The sequence below is a fragment of the Elgaria multicarinata genome, chromosome 1 (assembly GCF_023053635.1).
Source record: "Elgaria multicarinata webbii isolate HBS135686 ecotype San Diego chromosome 1, rElgMul1.1.pri, whole genome shotgun sequence".
Classification (NCBI taxonomy): domain Eukaryota; kingdom Metazoa; phylum Chordata; class Lepidosauria; order Squamata; family Anguidae; genus Elgaria; species Elgaria multicarinata.
Window position 1 is genome coordinate 19,619,036 of NC_086171.1, and position 21,919 is coordinate 19,640,954.

Sequence of the window (21,919 nt, forward strand, 5' to 3'; positions counted from 1 at the left end):
CCAAAACATCAGACCCAGAATTAAGTTTTTATTAAGCACTCAAAAGAAGAATTTTATGTGAAAAACAGTCCAGAGTGACATTTGTAATCTAGAACAGTAATGATTTCCCTATCAAGACATTGATTTGATGTGGTGCTTTGTAACCACAAAGTAACAATATGAATCTACTTGTATGGCCTTAGAACTGCAAAACAAGAAAACAGTAATCCTAACCAACAAGAAGAGAAGCAGCAAATAGGGAAAATAGGGAAACATATTCCTCTCTTTGGGACAAAATGCATGCTTTTATTTATTTATTGCATTTTTATACCGCCCAATAACCAAAGTTAAAATAGAGTCCTATGGAAGTCTATTCCTAAACCCAGACAAACAACTACAGACACAAAGACACTTAATAATTATGTAAATTTACCCTCCTCCTAAGTTAAAAGAACTCTAGACTGTTTCAAAAGAAAATTCGCATATGCTATTTTTTTAAAAAAAAATCTATTTATTTATCCTATTTATTTATTTACTTGCTTATTTCTGTATTTTGTTTAAGAAATTTCTTTACCTGCCTTTTATTCTTAAAATAATCCCAAAACAGGTACAAACAATAAAACACAGTAAAAATAATTCAATGACTCCCCCCCACCAACCCCCCAAAACATTTAAACAGATACATAATGGTTTACATGAAGCAGCAAAAGAGAAGAGAGGGAAGTCTAAACAAAAGCTTGGATAAACAAGCAGGTCTTTAGCTGGTGCCAAAAGCTTCTAGGACTTGAAGCTGCCTGTATATAAGCAGGGAAAGGAATTCCTTGGTTGGGATGCTTGTATTAGCTGCTTAGTGCACATGATGCTATTATTTATTTATTTATTTATTTATTTATTTATTTATTACATTTATATCCTGCCTTTTTCCCTCCAAGGAACCCAAGGCGGCATACATAATTCTCCTCCCCTCCATGTTATCCTCACAACAACAACCCTGTGAGGTAGGTTGGGCTGAGAGTCTGTGACTGGCCCAAAGTCACCCAGTGGGTTTCCATGGCCGAGTGGAGACTAGAACCCGGATCTCCTGACTCCCAGTCCAACACCTTAGCCACTACACCACACTGGCTCTCACCTTAGTTCTGCACATTTCATTAGAAACTATTTAAATTCAAAATTATTGATAATTGCTTTAATGAAGGTAACGCCTGATCTTCAAGGGCTGCTTGCTACAAAACCGAGCAACAGTCTTTCTTAGTAATAAGTGACCACTCTTGGTAGTATGTTTCATTCATGATGATCTTTACTCTTCTTTTTTGGTAGATTCTCTTACTTCAGTGACAGCTATGAATTTGCTTACCAATCAGGAGGTTCCTGTTGTCATATCAGCAAAATCTGAGCTTGAAGGCTTCCTCGATACTAAAATAGGTGAGGAAAAAAGGACCAGCATTGTTGTTTTATGTAATGTAGTGAAATAATAGGGCCAAGGGTGCAATCCTATGCAAGTTTAGACAGGAAAAAGTCCTACAATTCCCAGAATATCGCTGGCTGGGAGTTGTGGGCCTTTAGAGCCACTATTCCAGAAAGACACATCAAAGCCCCACCGTTGGGCTCACTGAAGTAGTGTCCCCTTGAGTCTTGAAATCCACCCTCTGCTTTGCAGTGAGAGAAAACCTTGCAGATTAATATGTTCAGATGGATTTCACAACAAGAATTTAAACTGTTCAGGTACAGGTCAGTAAGAAAACCAGGGTGGGAAAATGAGGCATGGTCCACGCCTCTTGCATCTCAGAACAGAAAGATCAAGACAACAAGGATAAATTCATCAAGCAATACATCTTAAATGGAAACGGCAAAGGTGGTGTAGAATGTGGGGAGACTCAGTTTAATGAAGGTGGAGACAATTTTGATGTTGAAGACTGATTTTGTGGGACCTAAAATGAAGAGGCAGGCAACCTATTGCTCTCCAGGTGTTTCAGATACAACCCTCATCAGCCCCAGACAGCATAGAAGTCAGAAATTATGGAAATTGTAGTCCAAAACATATTGAGGGCAAAGTGTCCCGTCCTCCCACCCCCCCGGAAGAGAGAAATAGTGGTTAAAGAAATTGAAAATATGCCCAAGGCATGTATTGTTAGTGCTGCTTGCCCCGAGTGCAATCTCATTTTTAAAACCATAAGGTGAAGTAATCTTCACAATCTGTTTAAGAAATGCTTTTCTTTATTTCCCCACCGTAGGAATCCCTTGCTTGAGACCAGATGATGCTGACGTTGCCAGGAATTTGGGTCTGACTTTTGAAGAAGTAATTGAAACTCTGCCAGACGGCTCAGAGAGACTGATTAATTCTGGAGAGGTTGGTACGCTACTGTGAGTTTTTGTTTTATCATCTCGACTCCTCCATGCTGCCTGGGAACGAGGGACAACTTTAAAATGCACACACAAACACAAATACCAGACAAAATACAAATAAGTATCTGCAGAACATATTATAGTAGGATGAAATTAATTTAGGGTACAATCCTATGCCCGTTTAGACAGGAAAAAGTCTGAAAGCTAGGACTGTTTTCTGTCTAAATGTTCATAGGATTGCACCCTTATACATGAAGTGGTTGAAATGGTTCAATTTAAATGCCAACCTATGTGTCGCGGAAACATGGAGGTTCTGGGACTGCATGGATTCTTCTTTGTGTAGTTGACACCAAGAAGGGACTCTTATCATGGCCTTTGAATAAGGTACGGTAAGTAAGGAGAATTCACAAAAAGTTTAAATATTTTGCCTCCCATTTTGAAAGGATTTAATAGAATTAATTTTAAGACAACAAAGTTTTTAGAAATTCTGGGAGCCAGACTTGGGGGACTGGATCCAGATATACACTCCCAGAAGCATTGCCTTTGTGGCATAGTTCTGCCAACACATTACATGAGAGGCAATGCAAATGCTCCTCTTCTGCTCCTTGCACTATGAAGCTGATTGGTGGGAGATCCAGGACAAATAAAAGGAAGTGCTTCTTCACACAGCGCGTAGTTAAATTATGGAACTCATTGCCATAAGGTGTTGTGATGGCCACCAATTTGGATGGCTTTAAAAGGGGGTTGGATAAGTTCCTGGAGGTAAAGGCTATCAATGGCTAATAGCCCTGATGGCTGTGTGCTGTCTCCAGTGTTCGAGGCAATAAGCCTGTGTGCACCAGTTGCTGGGGAACATGGGCGGGAGGGCGCTGTTGCAACATGTCCTGCTTGTTCATCCCTGGCCAATGGCTGGTTGGCCACTGTGTGAACCGAGTGCTGGACTAGATGGACCCTTGGTCTGATCCAGCATCAGGGCTCTTCTTATGTTCTTAGGGGCACCATGGCAGGTGCTACATCCAGCCCCTCCTCCCGCTGCTTTAAATGCTGCAGGAAGGGTAGTTCACTTTGCTCTGCCTTCTCTCTTGACTATGGCTGGAGGGATATTTGCCGTACACAGAAACGTGAAACATGAAAAGTTCAGTAGATCAGTCGCTGTCTTTCTTGTTTTAATCAGTTCACAGGTATGAGTAGACAACAGGCGCTAAACGCCATCACTCAACAAGCCCAAAATAAAGGAGTAGGAGGACACCTCACAAGCAATAAATTAAAAGATTGGCTAGTCTCACGACAGCGTTACTGGGGGACACCTATTCCAATCGTTCACTGCCAGAACTGTGGTCCTGTTCCTGTACCTTACAAGGACTTACCTGTGCAGTTGCCCAATATAACATCTTTTACAGGAAAGGGCGGCTCGCCTTTAGCTTCTGCGTCACGCTGGGTAAACTGCTCGTGTCCAAGGTGAGAGTGCTGTACTGCACCTTTTCTAATATTAGACAGTTTAACATTTCTATTTTTAGCTAATAGTTCTTCTGCCTTTCAATATTGCTGCATTGATGTGTACGTTTTATGCTGCTTTTATTATATTGAATGAGGCTGCTGCCCTCTTTGACAGTTGGCGTTATTTCAAAAAGCAATAACACCATGTGAGAAAGTAAAATTTAAAGAATGCAAAATACTAATTTACCTACTTCTTTTTCGACAACTACCAACTGTCCAAAATAAAATAATAATAATTATTAATACAGAATTTATTCCTCTGGCAGCCTAATTATGGATGTAATTTGGCTGGGAATTATATATATGCACTTTCATCCAGAAAAAGATTTCAGAGTGGTATAAATCAAATATTTTTTTCCTTCCTACTTGCCATATCTTTTTTATAAATAACAGGAAGAATATTTTAGTTCAAAAAGACTGTGTGTCTGTTTCGTCCGTTTCCCACTGCTGGGCTCAGCAAGTAGAGTGGGGTATCCTGGGGGTTGGGTGGAGGCAGTATTTTTCCCTTCCTAACAAGATTATCTATAGTGCTATCAGAAACAAAGTTAAAGCAAGATCTGTGGACTGCCTTCGCTTATTCAATCATCTCCTGCTGAGAAAATGAGGACCATTTATTTGTACGAGTCCAGAGCAAGGGTTGCTGTACGCATTCCTTTTTTTCTCAGCACATGGGGGAAACATGTCCGCCCCCTCCCCCCTTCCAGGTTTTCTTTTGCTGCAAAAACAGGGATTGGGAAGTGCCTGCTCTGTCTGCCAGAAGATTCTCTCAACGCAGGGAAATTGTAATGGGTGAAGTCACCTTAAGACCAATGCTTTTGGTATAGATCTGAGAGCCACGTCATTTATGGCAGGCAGCTCTTTGAATTAGAAAGGGATTTTATGCAGGCCAGATTTTAAGCCTTTTGTTTGTTTGGTCAACGTAGTCTAATTCCGATTTAGAGAATTACATATTCATTAGGGGCACTAGATCTGTGCTCTTTGAGGCTGTGTGGATGGTGGGCGGAAAGGAGCAGAATGTACCCGTATCCTTGGGAGACTGTTTCCTTCTTATGCTTCTAATGGAACATTGCTCTCAGCAGAGTTGACATGAAGAATTCTGTATTGTTAGGCTTCCTTTTTGGAGGCATAAGTGATCTCAAGCCGTTCACACTTCAGAACGCAGAAGCAGTAAACCTGTCACTTTCTCTGGACATTCAAAGGCGTTGTGAAGAGATGCTTTTCGATAATGAGGTAGCTCAGCGCTGGGACTCAGGACAACACATTTCCTTTTTTGTTGTTGTTGCAAAAGCCATTTGAGAAAAAAAGAGGCTGGTGCGTCGGCAAATTTCAACACAGAGATTACTCTTAGTAGATATCTCTTTCTTTATAATATAGCCAACGCACAGTGGTAAAGCAGCAGTTTCTGCAGCTGAAACTCTCCCCACGGCCTGAGTTCGATCCCAGCGGAAGCTGGTTTCAGGCAGCCGGCTCGAGTCGACTCAGCCTTCCATCCTCCCGAGGTCGGTAAAATGAGTACCCAGTTAGCTGGGGGAAAGGTAATAACGGCTGGGGAAGGCAACGGCAAACCACCCTGCTATAAGGCCTGCCAAGAAAACGTCAGCAAAAGCTGACGTCCCTCCAAGAGTCAGTAATGACTCAGTGCTTGCACGAGAGGTTCCTTCCCTTCCCTAATCACATTAAAAGTGCAACTAGCCCAAAGAAATGTCACAGGGCAATTGCCATGTCAACAACGCCTCTGTGTAAGAAGGTCAGGCCTTGGAAATGGGTTTGAATGTCACGCTTCAACCTGGGTCATTTTGAGGTAATAATCGTTACTTTGAGAATCAGTGAGGAGGACTGACTGCTCATTGGGTGGGATTTGTCACCTGGAGTTCCAGACTGAGCTTACTGTATTTTCCTGTCCTCACTTACTGCTGTTTTCTCATTGCTAAGCACGAATCTATGCATTCAAAAGAATCATCTGGTACAGCTCTCCCAAGACTGTACCAATTCAGAATGGAGGTGGGAAATTGTACAAACTCCACCATGTCCATTCCTCTGACCATAGAAAATTTGCATGTCTGTGGGAGCATTTTGTCTAACATGCTGAAGTTTTTTTTCAGTCTTAATATTTTCACAATCTTTCCATAAAAAATAATGTAAGCATACAGACTTTTGACTTAATTATCATATATCAAAGTGATTATACTAAAACCATTCAGTACGAGGAGCAAAAATATGAATTTTATTTATTTAGTTAAATGTTTTATAAGCTACCTTTTAAGTCTTGTTGGATGCTGCTCCCAAGGAAGCATCCAACAAGACTTAACACTATAAAACAGGTGGGCAACAGATGGTTCGCAGGCCAAAGCCAAGGCTACGAGTTTCCTTGACCGGAGTAAGTGTGACATCGTTGACAGTAAGAGAGAATGAGAGATGAGGAGAAGGTTTAGGAGGAAAAACAAGCAGTTCAGTTTTTGCCATATTGAGTTTCAAACGGCGATGAAGCAGCCAGGCTGAGATATCTGAAAGACATGCTGAGATACGATCGTGGACATCAGGAGAAAGTTCCGGAGATGAGAGGTATAGTTGTGTGTCATCGGCATACAGGTGATATTGGAGGCCATGAGATTGAATAAGTTTACCCAAGGGCAGCATGTATAGAGAAAACAGCAGCGGGCCAAGCACCGAGCCTTGCGGAACCCCTACTGAAAGGGGAAAGGAGGAGGACGAGCTGCCGTTAGCTGACACGCTGAAAGAGCGACCCTCCAGATAGGAGGCGAACCAGTTATAGACAGAGCCACAGAGTCCAAGGTCATGGAGGGAATCTAAGAGAAGATCGTGATCAACCGTGTCAAAGGCTGCAGTTAGATCAAGGAGAATAAGGACGGAATAATGGCCCTTAGACTTGGCAGTGAGAAGATCATTGGTGATCTTGGTAAGGGCTGTTTCAGTGGAATGCAAAGGACGGAATCCAGATTGAAAGGGATCCAGAGCAGAGTTACTAGAGAGAAAGTCAAGACAGCGAGAGTAGACCACACGTTCCAGAATCTTTGAGACAAGGGGCAACAGAGAGACAGGTCGGTAGTTAGACAGAGAAAGTCGATCAAGAGTGGGTTTTTTGAGAATGGGAGAGACAGTAGCATGTTTAAAAGCAGAGGGAAATGAGCCAGAGGACAGAGAAGAATTAATGATGTGAAGCAAGGACGGGAGGATAGCGGGGATAAGATTAATAAAGACGCGAGAGGGAATTGGATCACGGGAACAAGTGGAAGGCTTCGACGAGCGCAGTATTTTAGACAGTTCATCAGCTGAGACTGAGGGGAACGCCGAGAGAGTTGCAGGAGGAACTGACAGGTGAGGCACAGGAGCTGGGAGCGGAGCAGAGCTGGCCAGATCGGAGCGAATAGTTTGGATTTTAGCATTGAAGAAAGAGGCAAAGTCATTGGCAGACAGAGAGGCGGGGAGAGAAGGCTGTTTATGCAGCCTCCATCTGGTCTCCATCTGCCACCCCCCAAATTCCAGCTATTTTGTTGGGAAACAAGCTCACAAGGAGTGTGTGCTTCGTTTCACAGCAGAACAGGACTCCTAACAGCCCGCTGGACAATTCTCCACATTATTTATTTTATTATTTATTACATTTATATCCCGCTTTTTTTCCTCCAAGGCGGCATACATAATCCTCCTCCTCTCCATGTTGTCCTCACAATAACAACCCTGTGAGGTAGGATGGGCTGAGAGTCTGTGACTGGCCCAAAATCACCCAGTGGGTTTCCATGGCCGAGTAGGGATTAGAACCCGGATCTCCTGACTCCCAGTCCAACACCTTAACCACTACACCACATGCCTTGTTTCACAGCAAAATTGCTGGGATTCCGGCAGCACGGCCACTTCCATTGGTAGCAGGAAACGGTGCAGCCCCTACAGGGTTTAAAAATGGCCAATTCTGTAAAGTTTTCCACTCCTACTATGAATCAATAAGAGTAATGATAAAATCAAAATTAATGGTTAAAACCAGAGAGCACCATATGCACAGCTGTCCTAGGAGAGTCCTAACCCAATTATAGGCCAAGGTAAAAAGGTGAGCTTTAGGGCTCACTTGAAGACCTGTAACGATGAATCCAGTTCCATAGGCGGGGGGCTGCTACTGGGAAAGCCCTGTCCCTTATGCCTGTCAGCCTAGTTGCTATTAGGAAAAGGAAAGGAACCTCTCGTGCAAGCACTTGAGTCATTGCTGACTCTTAGAGGGACGCCTGCTTTCGCTGACGTTTTCTTGGCAGACTTTGTAGCGGGGTGGTTTGCCATTGCCTTCCCCAGTCGCAGTTACTATTATAGGCAGTTACTACTATAGACAGGCACAAATGTAGGACCTCCAGTGCTGATCTGTGAATGTGGGCAGTGGTCTCGCCTGGCGCCAACACTGTTATCTTTTAGGCGCCAGGTCAAGACTTTTCTCTTCTCCCAGGCGTTTAACATCATTTAACAACGCTAAGTTTGTTTTTTAACGGACCCCCAGAACTGTTGCTTTTAAATGGATACTGTTGTTTTTATACTGTTGTTTTTATGTTTTTAAATTTTGTATACTTTTAATGTTTACTATTTTTAACTTTTGTAAACCGCCCAGAGAGCTTCGGCTATGGGGCGGTATATAAATGTAACAAATAAATAAATAAATAGTATAGGTGAAGGTGTGCCTTCATATAACTTCGACCCAAGCAATTAGGGGCTTTAAAGGCCAATACCAACACTTTAAATTGAGCCTTAAAATGCACTGCCCCCCGCTGCAATTAGTACAATATAGGTGTCACATGATCCAACCCCTTAGCATCTACTTGTTTTGTACAAGTTGAAGTTTCCAAATCATCTTTAAAGGCAGCCCCACAAAGCATGCATTAGAGTAGTCTGGTGACAGTTGGTGTGCCAGTCTAAGCTGGTAAAAAGCACTACTGGCCATTGCCATCACCTGTGCTTCCCCAGTTAGCACCAAGTATAGGAGAACTCCCAAATGGCGTGCCTGTGGGAGAACAACCCCATCCAGGACCAGTTGCAAGCCTCCATGCAAAGTAGTTTTCTTACCCATATTACTTCCATTTTGTCTGAAAAGTTCCAACTTGTTCATCCTATCCATCTCAAAAACACATCCAGCTACCAGTTCAAGAGTTCCATGGCCTCCTCGGATGAGTAGATGGTAATAAAGGTAGAGCTGAATGTCATCTGCATGTTAATGACACCTCAACCCAAATTTCTAGATGACTCTCACCAGTGCTTTTGTGTATATGTTAAAATGTGGCACCCTATATGCCATGGGATGGAGCAATAGTCTCCCAACACCACCTTTTAAGAACGATCCTCCAGGAAGAACTGAAACCACCATAATGCTTTGCCTTATAAGCTCAATCCAGATGGATGGTCCAGAAGGAGACCTTGGTCAATGGTACTGAAAGCTGCTGAGAGATCCAGGAGAACCAATACATCATGTGATGTCAAACCTGGGCCTAAAAATATATGAGAGAGAGAGAGAGATAAAACTATAGGCTCAATAATGTCATTGGACCGGTTCACACAACACAATGGGTTATTTAACCCTCAATGAGCCAAAGTGCATACAGCCACCATTTTGAATATGCAACCCCTGTGGTTGCAGTGTGTCTTGTGAACCTGGCTATTACTAATTGAAGGTTATGCAAGGTTTTTTTTAACTCCCAAAGAATCCACAATAGCCAGGTTTGCACAGTTTGCAAAAGGACTGGGGTTCCTAGAAAATTCTGCCAGTATCTCAGAAGAACTGGAAATCACTGAATCCATACTGGAGAGGTAGTGGGTTTTTGTTCTTTTTAATAAATATCCTTTCATTTATGACCCACTTACACAGTTTTAAGAAAGAGGATGGCCTAGAACCAATAATTGAGTATTCATCAGAATAGGAATTCCTGAGTTATCTCTGTGAGCTCTCCCTCTATATGCTTGCTTAGATGCGAGGTTTGCACAATAAGTGAAGATCACAGAACTGTAGCACTCATATTGGCCCTAATGTAACTGCTTTGATCTTGAGAGCATCAGCAGACAGTCATGCAATATAATAATAATAATAATAATTTAATAATAAAAATATGTATTCCTCAGATGCAAGGAGCCTGCAAAGCGGGAAACAGACACCATGGATACATTTGTTGATTCAGCGTGGTATTATTTAAGGTACACTGATCCCCACAACTCTGAGAGGTAAGTAATTTAGGCACCTTGCTTTCAGGCAGTGAGCTGTATGTGTAATCCTATAAACTGGCCCTGTTTTTCATAGCCCAGGATGGAAGAAGAGACATGGTTCTTCTGGAGATAATCCTTTTGTCTTCAGCTTAGACTGATCACAATGAAAAGAGGATTTCTGTGGGGGAATCTTTTGTGATTCTGCCACTCTTTCCCAGGATATAATGGAGTTGGCCTGCTGGCTGCATCACTTAGTGCTGCTTCTGAGATGGTGGTACAGTCCTCTCACTGCCTCAGAATGGCACACAGCATGTTTGTTAAAACAAGCCAGGAATTAAGAGCTAATTTAGAATGGAAAGATCATTTATTATGGTATTGAACTCCCATTTACCTCAGGGGTGCAGAACCTCTTTCAACAAACGGGCCAGATTCCATTTTGGGGTACGCTCTCGGGGGCTGCATTCCAGTGATGAGTGGGTCCAAAAGCAAAAGGGGCCGGACCAAAAATAACAGTGTATTTTAGCTTAAAGCTCTTCCTGTCAGCAATTAAGCATTAGGGGAGGCATTTTACCCTTTTAGAACAAGGGGGAAAGGGGTCATGGCTTTCTGGGGGAAGCTGGATTGGGCCCCCAGGCCTGAGGTCCTGCACCCCTGGTCTATATGAACAAATATCATCAATGGTATTAGAATTACGTGTGGGTTTTTTCCCTCAGTTATGAATACACTTCTGAATGAGCTGTAGCTTGTGCTCTTATGTGCAGTAGTAACGTGCCATCAGGACAGTGGGAGGGAACGCTTTAGCAGGAGCTTTAATTCCTAGAGTGGGCAAATTGAAAGAACTTCTTTGCCGTCAAGATTTTCAGAGCTGGGAAAGCTCCTGCTTGGCTCAGTGCCACAGGAAGTGAAGTTTTGAAGGTAATCAAGATTAACAACCAGCAGGAGGAAACATGCTTCCACCAGAAACGTGTAAAGCAAAACCTGGCTGGTGGATCCCAGTTCTAACAAAGCTGTTTATATCTATTAACGAGTCTGGCAATATCCCCAAATGATGGGTCTCTAAGCATCACAGTTTGAATACGTCGTTCTTTAGCATCTACAAAATGAAACATCTACAATATCTGCCTGATTTAATGTTTAATGCTCTAATGAAAGCATTTGCTGCCCTCTGTTTTCAAACGATTCCCTCTGTTTATTTGGACAGAAGGTATGCAAAATATTCTAGTCCTTGACTGTCTGTATTTGTGGCTCAGACTCTGGATGATGTGGTTCACTGTGTGTTGCCTACTGTGTACATCCTCGGAGAAATGTTTCTTGCTGGCATTTTGGCAAGGAACCCAACTAGGAAAGAGTGCAAAGAAAAGAGGGGGGAGAAAGGGGGGAAAAGATGTTATTTAACAATGATGGATTGGTAATGCATAAAGCTACTTTGTAGGGGTCTGCTGCTCAGAAAACCAGAGTAATGTTTGCCACGTTAGAGACCACTTGTTCAAATGAGCTGGAGGTTATTTTGGTCTGTTGTTCCAGGTTCATCTGTTTAGTAGTATTAGCCCACTTCTACTGTTGTTGGATGTATTATTATTTTTAAAAAGATATTACTTGTTTCATTCTGAGTGGAACATTTACCTTGCAATGAGTTTGGGTTTTTTAGAAAATAAATGTGTTCATCTGTGGCTTGGTGGATTACACCCCATGACCCCTATCAAGACTATACTTCTGTGCAGTCCGCCAGCCCAATCCGCAGACCTGAATAAACCCGACGGTGCCGTCTGTGGCTCTTTGGCGTTGCTCAAGCGCACACAATGTGAAGATTTGGTTTTGTAATGAAGCATTGTGCTTCGAAGTTCAGATTATACCGGCCGCTGACTGTTTTGTTGTAATATAATGACATCATGTTGCCCCCTAATGGTAGCATCTGAATGTCGGCCTCTTGTCAGCCCGTCAAATCCTTTTGTATAGATTCTTACTAACGGGAATGATTCTAACCCTTCTTGATCAATTGTACTTCTTATCATAGCCTGTTTTGCTTCTAGGCCTTTCCAAAAAGACTTGGCAGACCACTGGATGCCTGTGGATCTGTACATTGGAGGAAAGGAGCATGCAGTGATGCATCTGTACTATGCCAGGTTCTTCAGCCATTTTTGCCATAATCAAAAGATGACTAAACACAGGTGAGTGGGACAAGAATGGCAATCTCAGTCCTGAAATGCACATTTAGCACTCTAATAAAAGGTTTATAGAGGAAGCATAGTCACAGGTATGCTTTGCATTACACTTGAGCTGTGTACACACAATAGCTTTTCAGAGACTTGGAGGTGGTATTGTAGAGCTGTGAGTATCCATATTTAGACCTGGATGTGTCAGTCTGCTTCTGGCCCAAGTCAGTTTCTCATGTATTCAGTCATGTCCATTCCATCCAGTTTCTGCATTTTCTTTTTTAAACCTCACACACGCAGAGAGAGCGAGAGAAAGCAAAATGCTTTTATTTTTATAGGAAATTTCTTCAGACCTATGCATTTTTCCTACAACTTTCCCCCAGTGTAGACATGTTTGCATGCAATGTCCCCTAACATACATATTTTTGTATGTAGTTCCTGAAATGCAACATTTGGAGAAGTGCAGGATCCAAAGGATAGCTATCTACTTATTACTCTGGGAAGTGCAAATGTCGTCATTTCTCTTAGAAATGCAGAACAAACAAAATTCTCCCCCGGCTCTATCCATACTCCTAACGTACTCCTATTTTCCAATCTCAAGGTAGTCTCTAGTGAAACTGGTCTGTACAGTCTGGCTCATTTTCTCCCCTGCTAGTTCTTCAATCCCTGTTCTACGACAATAATAGGGAAACATGGACTGATTTCCCTCCTCCCCCAATCATTGTTGCAATGAGACTCTTTTAAGTGAGATGGCATTAAGGGGAGACCAAGGGAAGAAGGGAGGTGGGACATCACCAGCCCTTTCACTAGGCCCGTCGCATAAACCCTTCTCAGGCCAAGCACCACCACCTGAAAACCTGAGGGAGGGTTAAATAAAACCTTAAGGCAGGTAAATAATGCCAAGCTGACACGTGGTATTTGGTAGCTAACAAAATAAAAATAAGGTTATTGTTGTTTAAAAGCTTTAAATCAAAATATAATACTTTCAATCCTGCCTGATCTAAACTCTCCACACAGCAGCCACCTCACTCTCTTCACACCAATCCTAAGTCCCTAGAATCCAAACTCTTCTTACGCTACAACTAAACAACTCTCCTCACATGCACTCAAACACCTCACAAACTCCCAACACTCTCCTTATATACTCCTTTCCCCCCACCTATTACATCATAAACCACACCCACTCAGTTCTAACATTCCATACTTACCAGACGTATACAAGATACTCAATTGTGGGGTAACGCCACAGGAGGTCTGGTGGGTGAGGGTGGAATTGGAATATCAGAGCAGTATTGGCTGCGGGTGGGGGGAAGATGGACAGAAATCCAAAATTGTGATACAGTGCAGGAATAGAACTGGAAGCCAGCTCTCCCCAGGATGTGCTCTGCAAAAGCTGTTTTTGTCTCCACATGTGACCATGAGAGGGAGCTATTACTGTAATACTGCAAATAAGTAACTGACAATTAACTGAGCAATAAGGAGAAATGTGGTAGAGAAGGCGCTGAAACTGCTCTTTTTAGGCAGTTTCCCCTCTTGACCCTGTTCCCCAAACCCCCATCTTCCATTCTAACAAAGAAGTATCTCCCCTTTAAAACGACGCACAACTGCCATAGATGGTAGTAAATATGATAAATATTTACCATAGATGGTAAAGTATTTTGTGTTTTTACCAGCATCTGTCTCTGCAAACAAACTCAAACTGAAAACTCAGCTTGTATCAACAAGGCAACATATGTGAATTAATGCAATGTCATCGAAGATAAATGTTCCCTGAAGGATTAGCTCCGACCTGGAGGCTTACCCAATTCGTTTGCTTTTTTCATGTTTTGCTCAAGTTAGTTTTCCCCATGTATGGTTAAAAGTGTTGTGGTTTAAAATAACTCAGCTTATTCTTAGCGGAGAAAGGCCTCTGTGTGGGATGAAACGTTAAAATCCTTTCCTCCTATGCTTTGTCACTTTCACCTATTAATATGTTAAGACTGTGTTATATTATTGCCTTTGTTTTATTTTTGTAATGCTCTGACACAAAGGGCAGCATAACAAATCCTCTGGATTGTGGATTCAGCAAACTATATTTGTTTGCCAGAGAATGAAAGTACAAAGCCCAGTAATGTCAACACTGATTGGCAGCATCTCCCCAGGGATTCAAGCAGGATCCTTCCAGGCCCTAACTGGAGAAGCTGGGGATTGAACCTGGGATCTTCTGCATGCAAAGCAAGTGCTCTACCCACTGAGCTATGGTCTGTCCCCTCTGACCCCTCACCCTATGAAACCTATTCCTCCCTTCTCCCCTTCGGATGGTTGGTGTAGGAGCCGCTGCAGTGTAAGCTCCTCTCTGCACTGGAGGTGCTCATTTTGGGGAGGGGTGATACTAGCATGGCATGGAGTTGTAGCACTGCCTCTGCATGGCAACCTGGGGCTCGCCACATTAACTGAGCAATGCCAGAAGGGGCCATGCTGCAGTGGCTCCCAAATGTGGCATTCAACATTTTATCGCGGTCCTCTCCTGACCATGAGCAGCGGAATGATAAGGCAAATGAGGGTGGCTTAGTCCCTCAGTTGGGTAGCGGATAGGATCAGGATTACAGGACCTTGGATAGCGCCTAGCAGGTGGCCTGTTCTGAAGAGGTCTGGTCCATCTTGCGCCAGCCTACCTCTCCCATGTTCTGATTCTGAAGAGTGAAAAGTTTTACAGGGATGATCCTCTGGCCTGGAGCCAATCACTCAACCTCTGTCTGCCTTGTGTGTCACTTGTGCTAGAGAGTAAGCACTGGAAAGCGTGAGGCCTGGTGTAAAGGGAGCTGGTTGCTGTGGGAGATCTGGCTGAGGGCAGTGTGAGTGTGGGGGTCCCTACTTAGAGGGGCCCTTGGCTAACTTAGTGGGGGCCTGAGTCTTGGTTACTTTCTCAATGAGCTACACCAAAACATGCGTGTTCCATCATACATTTCTGCATTTTCACATAAGTGCATGTTCTGTATGCATTCTCTTACAACACAAAAATAAAGTTGGCCTCCACTCAGACAAACACGAAGAAGCACACGCATAGTATGTTGTCTGTGCAATGGCTACTAGTCCTGATGGCCATATGTTGACCCAATTTGAATGATTGCCATACCTTAAACAAGCCACGGTGGTTTATTTAAGCTGCGGCACATGTTGGGTGCCATTTGCCTAAGTTCCCGCCTGGTTATGTCTTATCTTGTCTAACAAACCCAAATGGCCTGGCTTGATGGAGGGGGAAACAACCCTCAGATAACCCAACAGCAGGCTATGGGGCATTTGAGGGTTGTTTCCCCCTCCAATAAGCCATGCCGCACAGGTTCATGCATCACAACAAGTCACACCAAGGCTGGTAATTAGGCAAATAGCACCATGCATATGCCAACATGTGTTGCGGCTTAAACGAACCATTGTGGCTTATTTAAGCCACGGTGATTCTGTGAACCAAGCCGCTATCTCTCAGCACCAATCATTCAGGAACACAAGTGGGAGGGTACTATTGCCCTCATGTCCTGCTTGTGGGCTTCATACAGGCAGGTAGTTGGCCACTCTGTAAACAAAATACTTGACTAGATAGGCCTAGTCTATCTTGACTAGATCTTGCTGATCTCTTGTTATGTTCTTATGTATGTTCTTATATTCACAACAGTCCTGGTGCCCTTGCAGTCACTCCTGCCTTTCTGTGGCTAGGCTACTAATTCATTGCTTGGTTTTATTTAGAACATTTATAGCTTATTTATTGACATATTAAAATAATAGAGTAGCATAAAATTAAATTTATAACAGAGCAGAGCGAGTTAAAAAATAGTCCTGAAACAGAAAATGTAAAAGACCTGAGCAAATGGAAAAGTTTTCACCTGGCACCAAAAAAAGCATCAGGTTTGGCTCCCAAGGGGAGGGTTTTCCAAAGCTGGGGTGCCATCATGTAGGAGGCCCCATCTTGACTTACCTTCGGAGACAGAGAGCGGAAAGAATATGCCGGGTAGGTTCATGTGGGAGAAAGCTGCTCACCTGCAAACCCCTGTTGAGCTAGGCACTGTTTGTGTCCTTCAGAAATCCTACTTTTAGTTAATACACCCTACAGAGAGAATCCAAAATTAGGGTTGGGGCAATTTTCCCAAGGAGCTGGATTGAAATGTCAGGATGGCCCAAGGGTTCTACACCTGGAGAATTCAACTTGATGTTCCTCCACCAACATTGTGAACAGTACAGTCTGCTCAAAAATACAGTGCAGTATGCTTACAGTGTGCTGTGTACAATATGCTTAAAGTGTGTTTTGACTTACAATTTCAACAGAATTCTTTATCTTTCCTCAGAGAGCCTTTTTATAAGCTCTTGGTTCAAGGCCTTATCAAGAATAGGACGTTCAGGCTAGCAACAACTGGCAAGTATTTGAAGAGAGAAGAAATTGATCTTACTGGTAAGTGAAGTTTCTAGGAGTATTGTATCAGCCTAGATCTGTCTTCCTGAACCTGGTGCCCTCCTGCTGTTTTGGACTACAACAGCTGGAAGGCATTAAGCTGGAGAAGGCTGGCCTAGATATATCCAGAAAATCAAAGAGCCAGTTTTAGAGAAAAGGCCATTATTTGTCAAGAGTACATAAAATTCAGCAACAATAATTAGAAATTGCTACTGGCTAGCTCTGCAGATGGTGAGAAAAAAGCTGCGGTGCTTGTCCCCTTGTTCAAAAGCCTGACCCCCAAGTTGGTCCATGAAACGTCTGAACAAGTTCAAGAACGGTACTGCAGGTAAGTCTTCGTGTTGCATCACAAAGTTTGCTGTAAGGCAGCCTTCTCCAACCTCATGGCCTCCAAATGTGTTGTACCACAACTCCTATCATCCCCTGCAGCTGGGGGTGATAGGAACTGTAGTCCAATGCTGCAGTTGGAGGTCCCCAAGCTGGGGATGGCTGCTATTAGCTTATGAATGGAAGAGGCAGACTGCACGTGTTGTTGCTAGACGCAGTGGTTCTCAACCTGGGGCACTCCAGATGTGTTGGACTGCATCTCCCAGAATGCCCCAGCCAGCAGAGCTGGCTGGGGCATTCTGGGAGTTGTAGTCCAACACATCTGGAGCGCCCCAGGTTGAGAAAGGCTGTGCTAGAGTATATCCCAGGCCGGGTCTCGTTAAACTGAATTGACTATGATAAGAAATGCCGTGTTTGGAAAGTGGGATAAGGAAGGCTGTCACAGATTGTACGTGGCCAGCTATTGAAGGGCTTTGAGCTTGGTGCTTCCCAGGCGATGAGGCTGCATAAGTAAATGGGGACGTGTGCTATCTGGGTAAGAGCACAGCACATTTTGGAGCTGGCATTCAAAGGGGCAGCTGAAAAGTGTCCCTGTCTTTTAAACATGAGCAAAACTGACATATATTGTTAAGAGGGGTCCTGGATAGATCTTACATGGGTTGACAGTGTTACTACTAATGGGGCTCACCCATTACAATGAAGGAGAGGTGCAGTGACGAAGTGCAAGGTAGCTCTTACTGTTTCTGCAATGTCTCATGCAAACAAATTCTGTTTCATATGTTGAATTGGAAGCACGATAAAGGAAATTGAAACTCATTTTATCTCACGCTTGCTTTTTTTTTGTAATATGAGAAGCTGCCTTGATTTTTATACAAAGAGAATCTATTTTTGAAAATGGCTTGAGCCATAAAACCAGGTGGTTTTTTTTTGTCATGGTCAAAGTCATTGCTTTGCAGAGGACAATCACCAGGATGTGTGAAAGAAGTTGATCTTCTTAGTCCCTAGAAGACAGTCGCTTGTAGGTAGTCCCATTTTCCATCCTCTTGAGCGGTCTTTCCAAACATGGTGCCCTCCAAATGTGCTGGACTACAACTTCCATCATCCCCAGTGAAACACATCTGGAGGGGAACAGATCAGGGATGGCCCTCCCATTAGGCAGAGTGAAGCGGTTGCCTCAGGCAGCAGATGGTGGGTGGGGTGGCCGTGTTCCAGGCAGTCTTCCTTGCCCCCTCCAAGCTAGTTGACTGCCCTCAGTTGCAGCGGAGGGTGCTGTCCCTTCACCAGTGCCAAACTGGGATTCAGCTGCCCGTCCAGTCAGCATCTGTAGATGGAATTGGTGGTGAGGGGGCCATAATCTTGTACTTTGCCTCAGGTAACAAAATGTCTGGTTAAGATATGGGCAGAACAAGTAGAGAATGAACAGTTTCATTCCACCTATCCTTTAGATCTCTATTAGCATCTGTTTTGAAATATTTTTTTGCATGAAGGGATTAAAAGCAACCAGCTCTGAACTCAAACCCACATTTAAGGTTTATAGAGCAAATGCAGTCATTCTTCTGTATGTTTTATACACTTAGGTCCTGAACCGGTTCACGTGAAAACCAAAGAGAAGCTGCAAGTGATGTGGGAAAAAATGAGTAAATCCAAGCACAACGGTATAGAACCTGAAGAAATAGTCCAGAAATATGGAATTGATACAACTCGACTCTACATCCTGTTTTCTGCCCCTCCAGAGCAAGACATTTTGTGGGATGCAAAGAGTAAGACTCCCTCCCAATACCCCAAGTCTTCTGTCCTTGATTAGTGTTGCAGGGGGCTTAAAATGGCTGATGTTGCTCCCAGTTTAATCTGCTTTCTAAGCTTTCATTTTGGATAAAACATCTGATCTGGGTTATTTTTATTGTTTTTGCTCTTGGATTTTACTCTTTGATACTTCTGGTATCTAGGAATTGCCGTAAGAACACATTATCCACATCCATTTTTCTCTAGAGCATGGTAACTTAGGGTGTGATGCAGGAGATCTGATAGGATTTTCCCTGCTGTCTTTCCTGATCGAAATGTCCCTTTGAAGCTGCCATTAAAATACCAGTGCAATACAGATATTAATTTATTTATTTCCTCCTGTAGGAGTGGGGGAGGATGATTTAAAGTAGGGAAAAGATACTCATCTAGCCTTTTGCAGCTGTATTGAAAGTGTATTTAAAACACTCACAGAAACCTTTAAAAGTTGGCAATCTAATCACTGGCCCTCGTATTTTGTATCTGTTTTGGCCTTTAGAACATGACATTGTGATTTGCTTTGCTTTATTGTTTGCATTTTGCCTTAGAGAGAGTGCTTGCTTTTTATTTTGAAGGTATTTTGAATGCTATGAGAAAGATAACTATGGGTGCTTTCAGAAAGTGTGTTTCCCCCTGACTCCTCCCTACAAGCTCCAAAGGTATGGAAGACCACTTCTGAACTTTCTTCCCAAACGGCGGTTCAATTCCCCACTGTGCTAAACTGGCTGTTTGGGAGGAAAGTTCAGAAGTGGTCTCCTATACCATTGGAGCTATGGTAAGTGTAACAGCTGTATTTCCTTTTCTCTCTTTTTTTCAGTGGCAGTGCAATGACTTAGCAAGCCTGGTGATCGTTCAAATGATGGGTCAGGGATTGGCAGTATCAGCACAACTAGCAGAGGGGTTGATTTGATTATTGCTATTTTGAAATGCGACAGAATTCAAAACAGCATGTTGTGTAAACACTTGCGCTAGTTGGCATCTGTTCCATCCCCTCCCAGTTTAGCTCTCCAGAACTGCCATTTGGACAACCACAAGCGCTAAGTGTCTGCCTGTTGGGTTTATCCCTTCTGATCTAGTCCACCGGGGTTGTTTCTTTGATTTTTATTTGCCTATTTAATATGTTTACAAGTCTCCTTTTGGCCCAAATAGGGCTCCCAAGGCGACTTACAATTAAAATATAAAACAGTGTAAAAGTTTTTTAAAATTCGCTAGCTTTCCTGTTGCCCCTTGGAATGGTATAACAAACTACCCATGAGGTTTAGGGATAGAAAAATCCTTATGTGTGTAGATTCGTGTAGATTGGGCCTTGGTCTCTCTGCATGCTGGTCTTGCCCTAATGTTATATGGGCATCACATGGGCCCAAAATTGGGACAGGAGCGCCCAGTGGAGTGGGCAGCTGTGTTCCGCTGCTCTTCCACACATAGGCTTTATTCATTGGGAGCCTCGTGTGAACGGTCTCTCATGTATTTAGATACATTAACAGTGTGATCCTATGCATGTCCACTCAGATGTAAGCCCTATGATATTGCCAGGTAAGTGTATATAGGATTGCATCCTTACCTACATGTCCTTTGTTCTATCAACCTTTCCATAAGTCATATTTAGCTGTGTATATTTATGGTTTTATACCGTTTGTTTGGTTTTATCTGTACGCCGCTCTGAGATCCCAGTGATATAAGGCGGGATACAAATGGTTTAATAAATTAATTAATAAGTCAGGGGTATTGAAGCTCTTTCAGCCTGAGGGCCAAATTTAGTATTGGAGGCGCTCTCGGGGCCCTGCATTCTTGTTGTAGGCGGAGCTAAAAGCAAAAGGAGGTGGAGCCAAAAAGACCAGTGCCCAAAACATTTTAGCTCTTGCTTCCAGTAACTAAATATTAGGAGACACATTTCAACCTTTCAAAATCAGAGGAAAATGGATGGGGGCAAATGCCAAGAAGCCTCCAAATAGTTGGGGAAAGGGGGTGGGGCTGTCTTTCAACCCCCAGAGACCTGGATTGGCTCCCCAGTTGGACTGGATTTGGCCCCTGGTCCTGTTGCTCAACACCTAATCCCCAAGTCTTTGAGGTTGGGGGGTATAAAATATTCACCCTTTCGGTGTAAAAATGGCTCGTTGAGGCTACTGGAAAAGGAGTGTGCAAGATCCACAGGGCATGACCCAGAAGCACGGGAAATGCAGAGAATTATCTTTGAGTGCCCCGAACAGTCACTCTTCTCCTCCTTTTCTTTCCTTTATTTCTTTTTCTTTTTTTTTCTTTGGTTGGAGAAAAAGAATTGCAGAAGAAATGTATATGCACCTCTTCAATGGGGAGCTCTGCTATGCATTTGGGGGGGGGGTTGTGGTGGAGGCAAGGGGCATGTGGGTGCTCCACCAGTATTTGACAGTTTCAGGTAACTGGGTAACAGTACCACCCTAAGCATATTGACTCAGAAGTGCCTCTGAGCCCAATAGAACTAAGCCCCTAGTTAAGGTCCGGGAGTACATTCCATTGAACTCAGTGTGGCTTAGTTTATTTATTTATTTATTTAATTATATTTATATACCGCCCCACAGCCAAAGCTCTCTGGGCGGTTTACAACATTAAAAATAGTAAACATTAAAAGTATACAATTTTTTTTTAAAAAAAAACATAAAAACAGTATAAAACCAGTATCCATTTAAAAACAACAATTCTGGGGTCCATTAAAAACAAACTTAACGTTGTTAAATGCTGTTAAAATGCCTGGGAGAAGAGAAAAGTCTTGACCTGGCGCCGAAAAGATAACAACGTTGGCGCCAGGCGAGCCTCATCGGGGAGATCATTCCACAGTCGGGGGGCCACCACTGAGAAGGCCCTCTCCCTTGTTGCCTTCCTCCGAGCTTCCCTCGGAGTAGGCACTCGGAGGAGGACCTTAGATGTTGAGCGCAGTTCTGGTTAGACTTGCATAGGGTTTCAACCTAAGTGTGTTTTGGATTGCTGTCTGAGTGCATCCCCTGGGTTTTAAGTCAAGTTTAAGGGACATCTACCTCAGGCGTCGCAATCTGAAGGGTTGGACTACAATTCCAGTCAACAATGACCATGCTGCCTGGGGAATAGGGGAGTTGTAGTGCAACACATCTAGAGAGCACCAGGTTGGGCAAGGCTTGATCTGTCTGATTGCCCAATCATTAATAATCAAAGCTATTAAAAACTCACATTTGTTAGTCCTCATATTTTATTGACCTTTTCCAAGTTGTACCACTTCAAACTATATCTT

The 21,919-nt window shown here is 43.2% G+C and overlaps 1 protein-coding gene across 1 annotated transcript in view; it reads left to right on the forward strand.

Moving 5' to 3' along the window:
* The window catches only part of LARS2 (leucyl-tRNA synthetase 2, mitochondrial), a 76,603-nt gene that overhangs the window by 37,077 nt on the left and 17,607 nt on the right, over positions 1-21,919 (forward strand). The window contains exons 10-16 of the mRNA XM_063124152.1: positions 1,297-1,401; positions 2,211-2,326; positions 3,497-3,780; positions 9,922-10,020; positions 12,033-12,170; positions 16,472-16,575; positions 18,480-18,662. Coding sequence (XP_062980222.1) covers positions 1,297-1,401; positions 2,211-2,326; positions 3,497-3,780; positions 9,922-10,020; positions 12,033-12,170; positions 16,472-16,575; positions 18,480-18,662 — 1,029 coding nt within the window. The remainder of the gene's footprint in view (positions 1-1,296; positions 1,402-2,210; positions 2,327-3,496; positions 3,781-9,921; positions 10,021-12,032; positions 12,171-16,471; positions 16,576-18,479; positions 18,663-21,919) is intronic.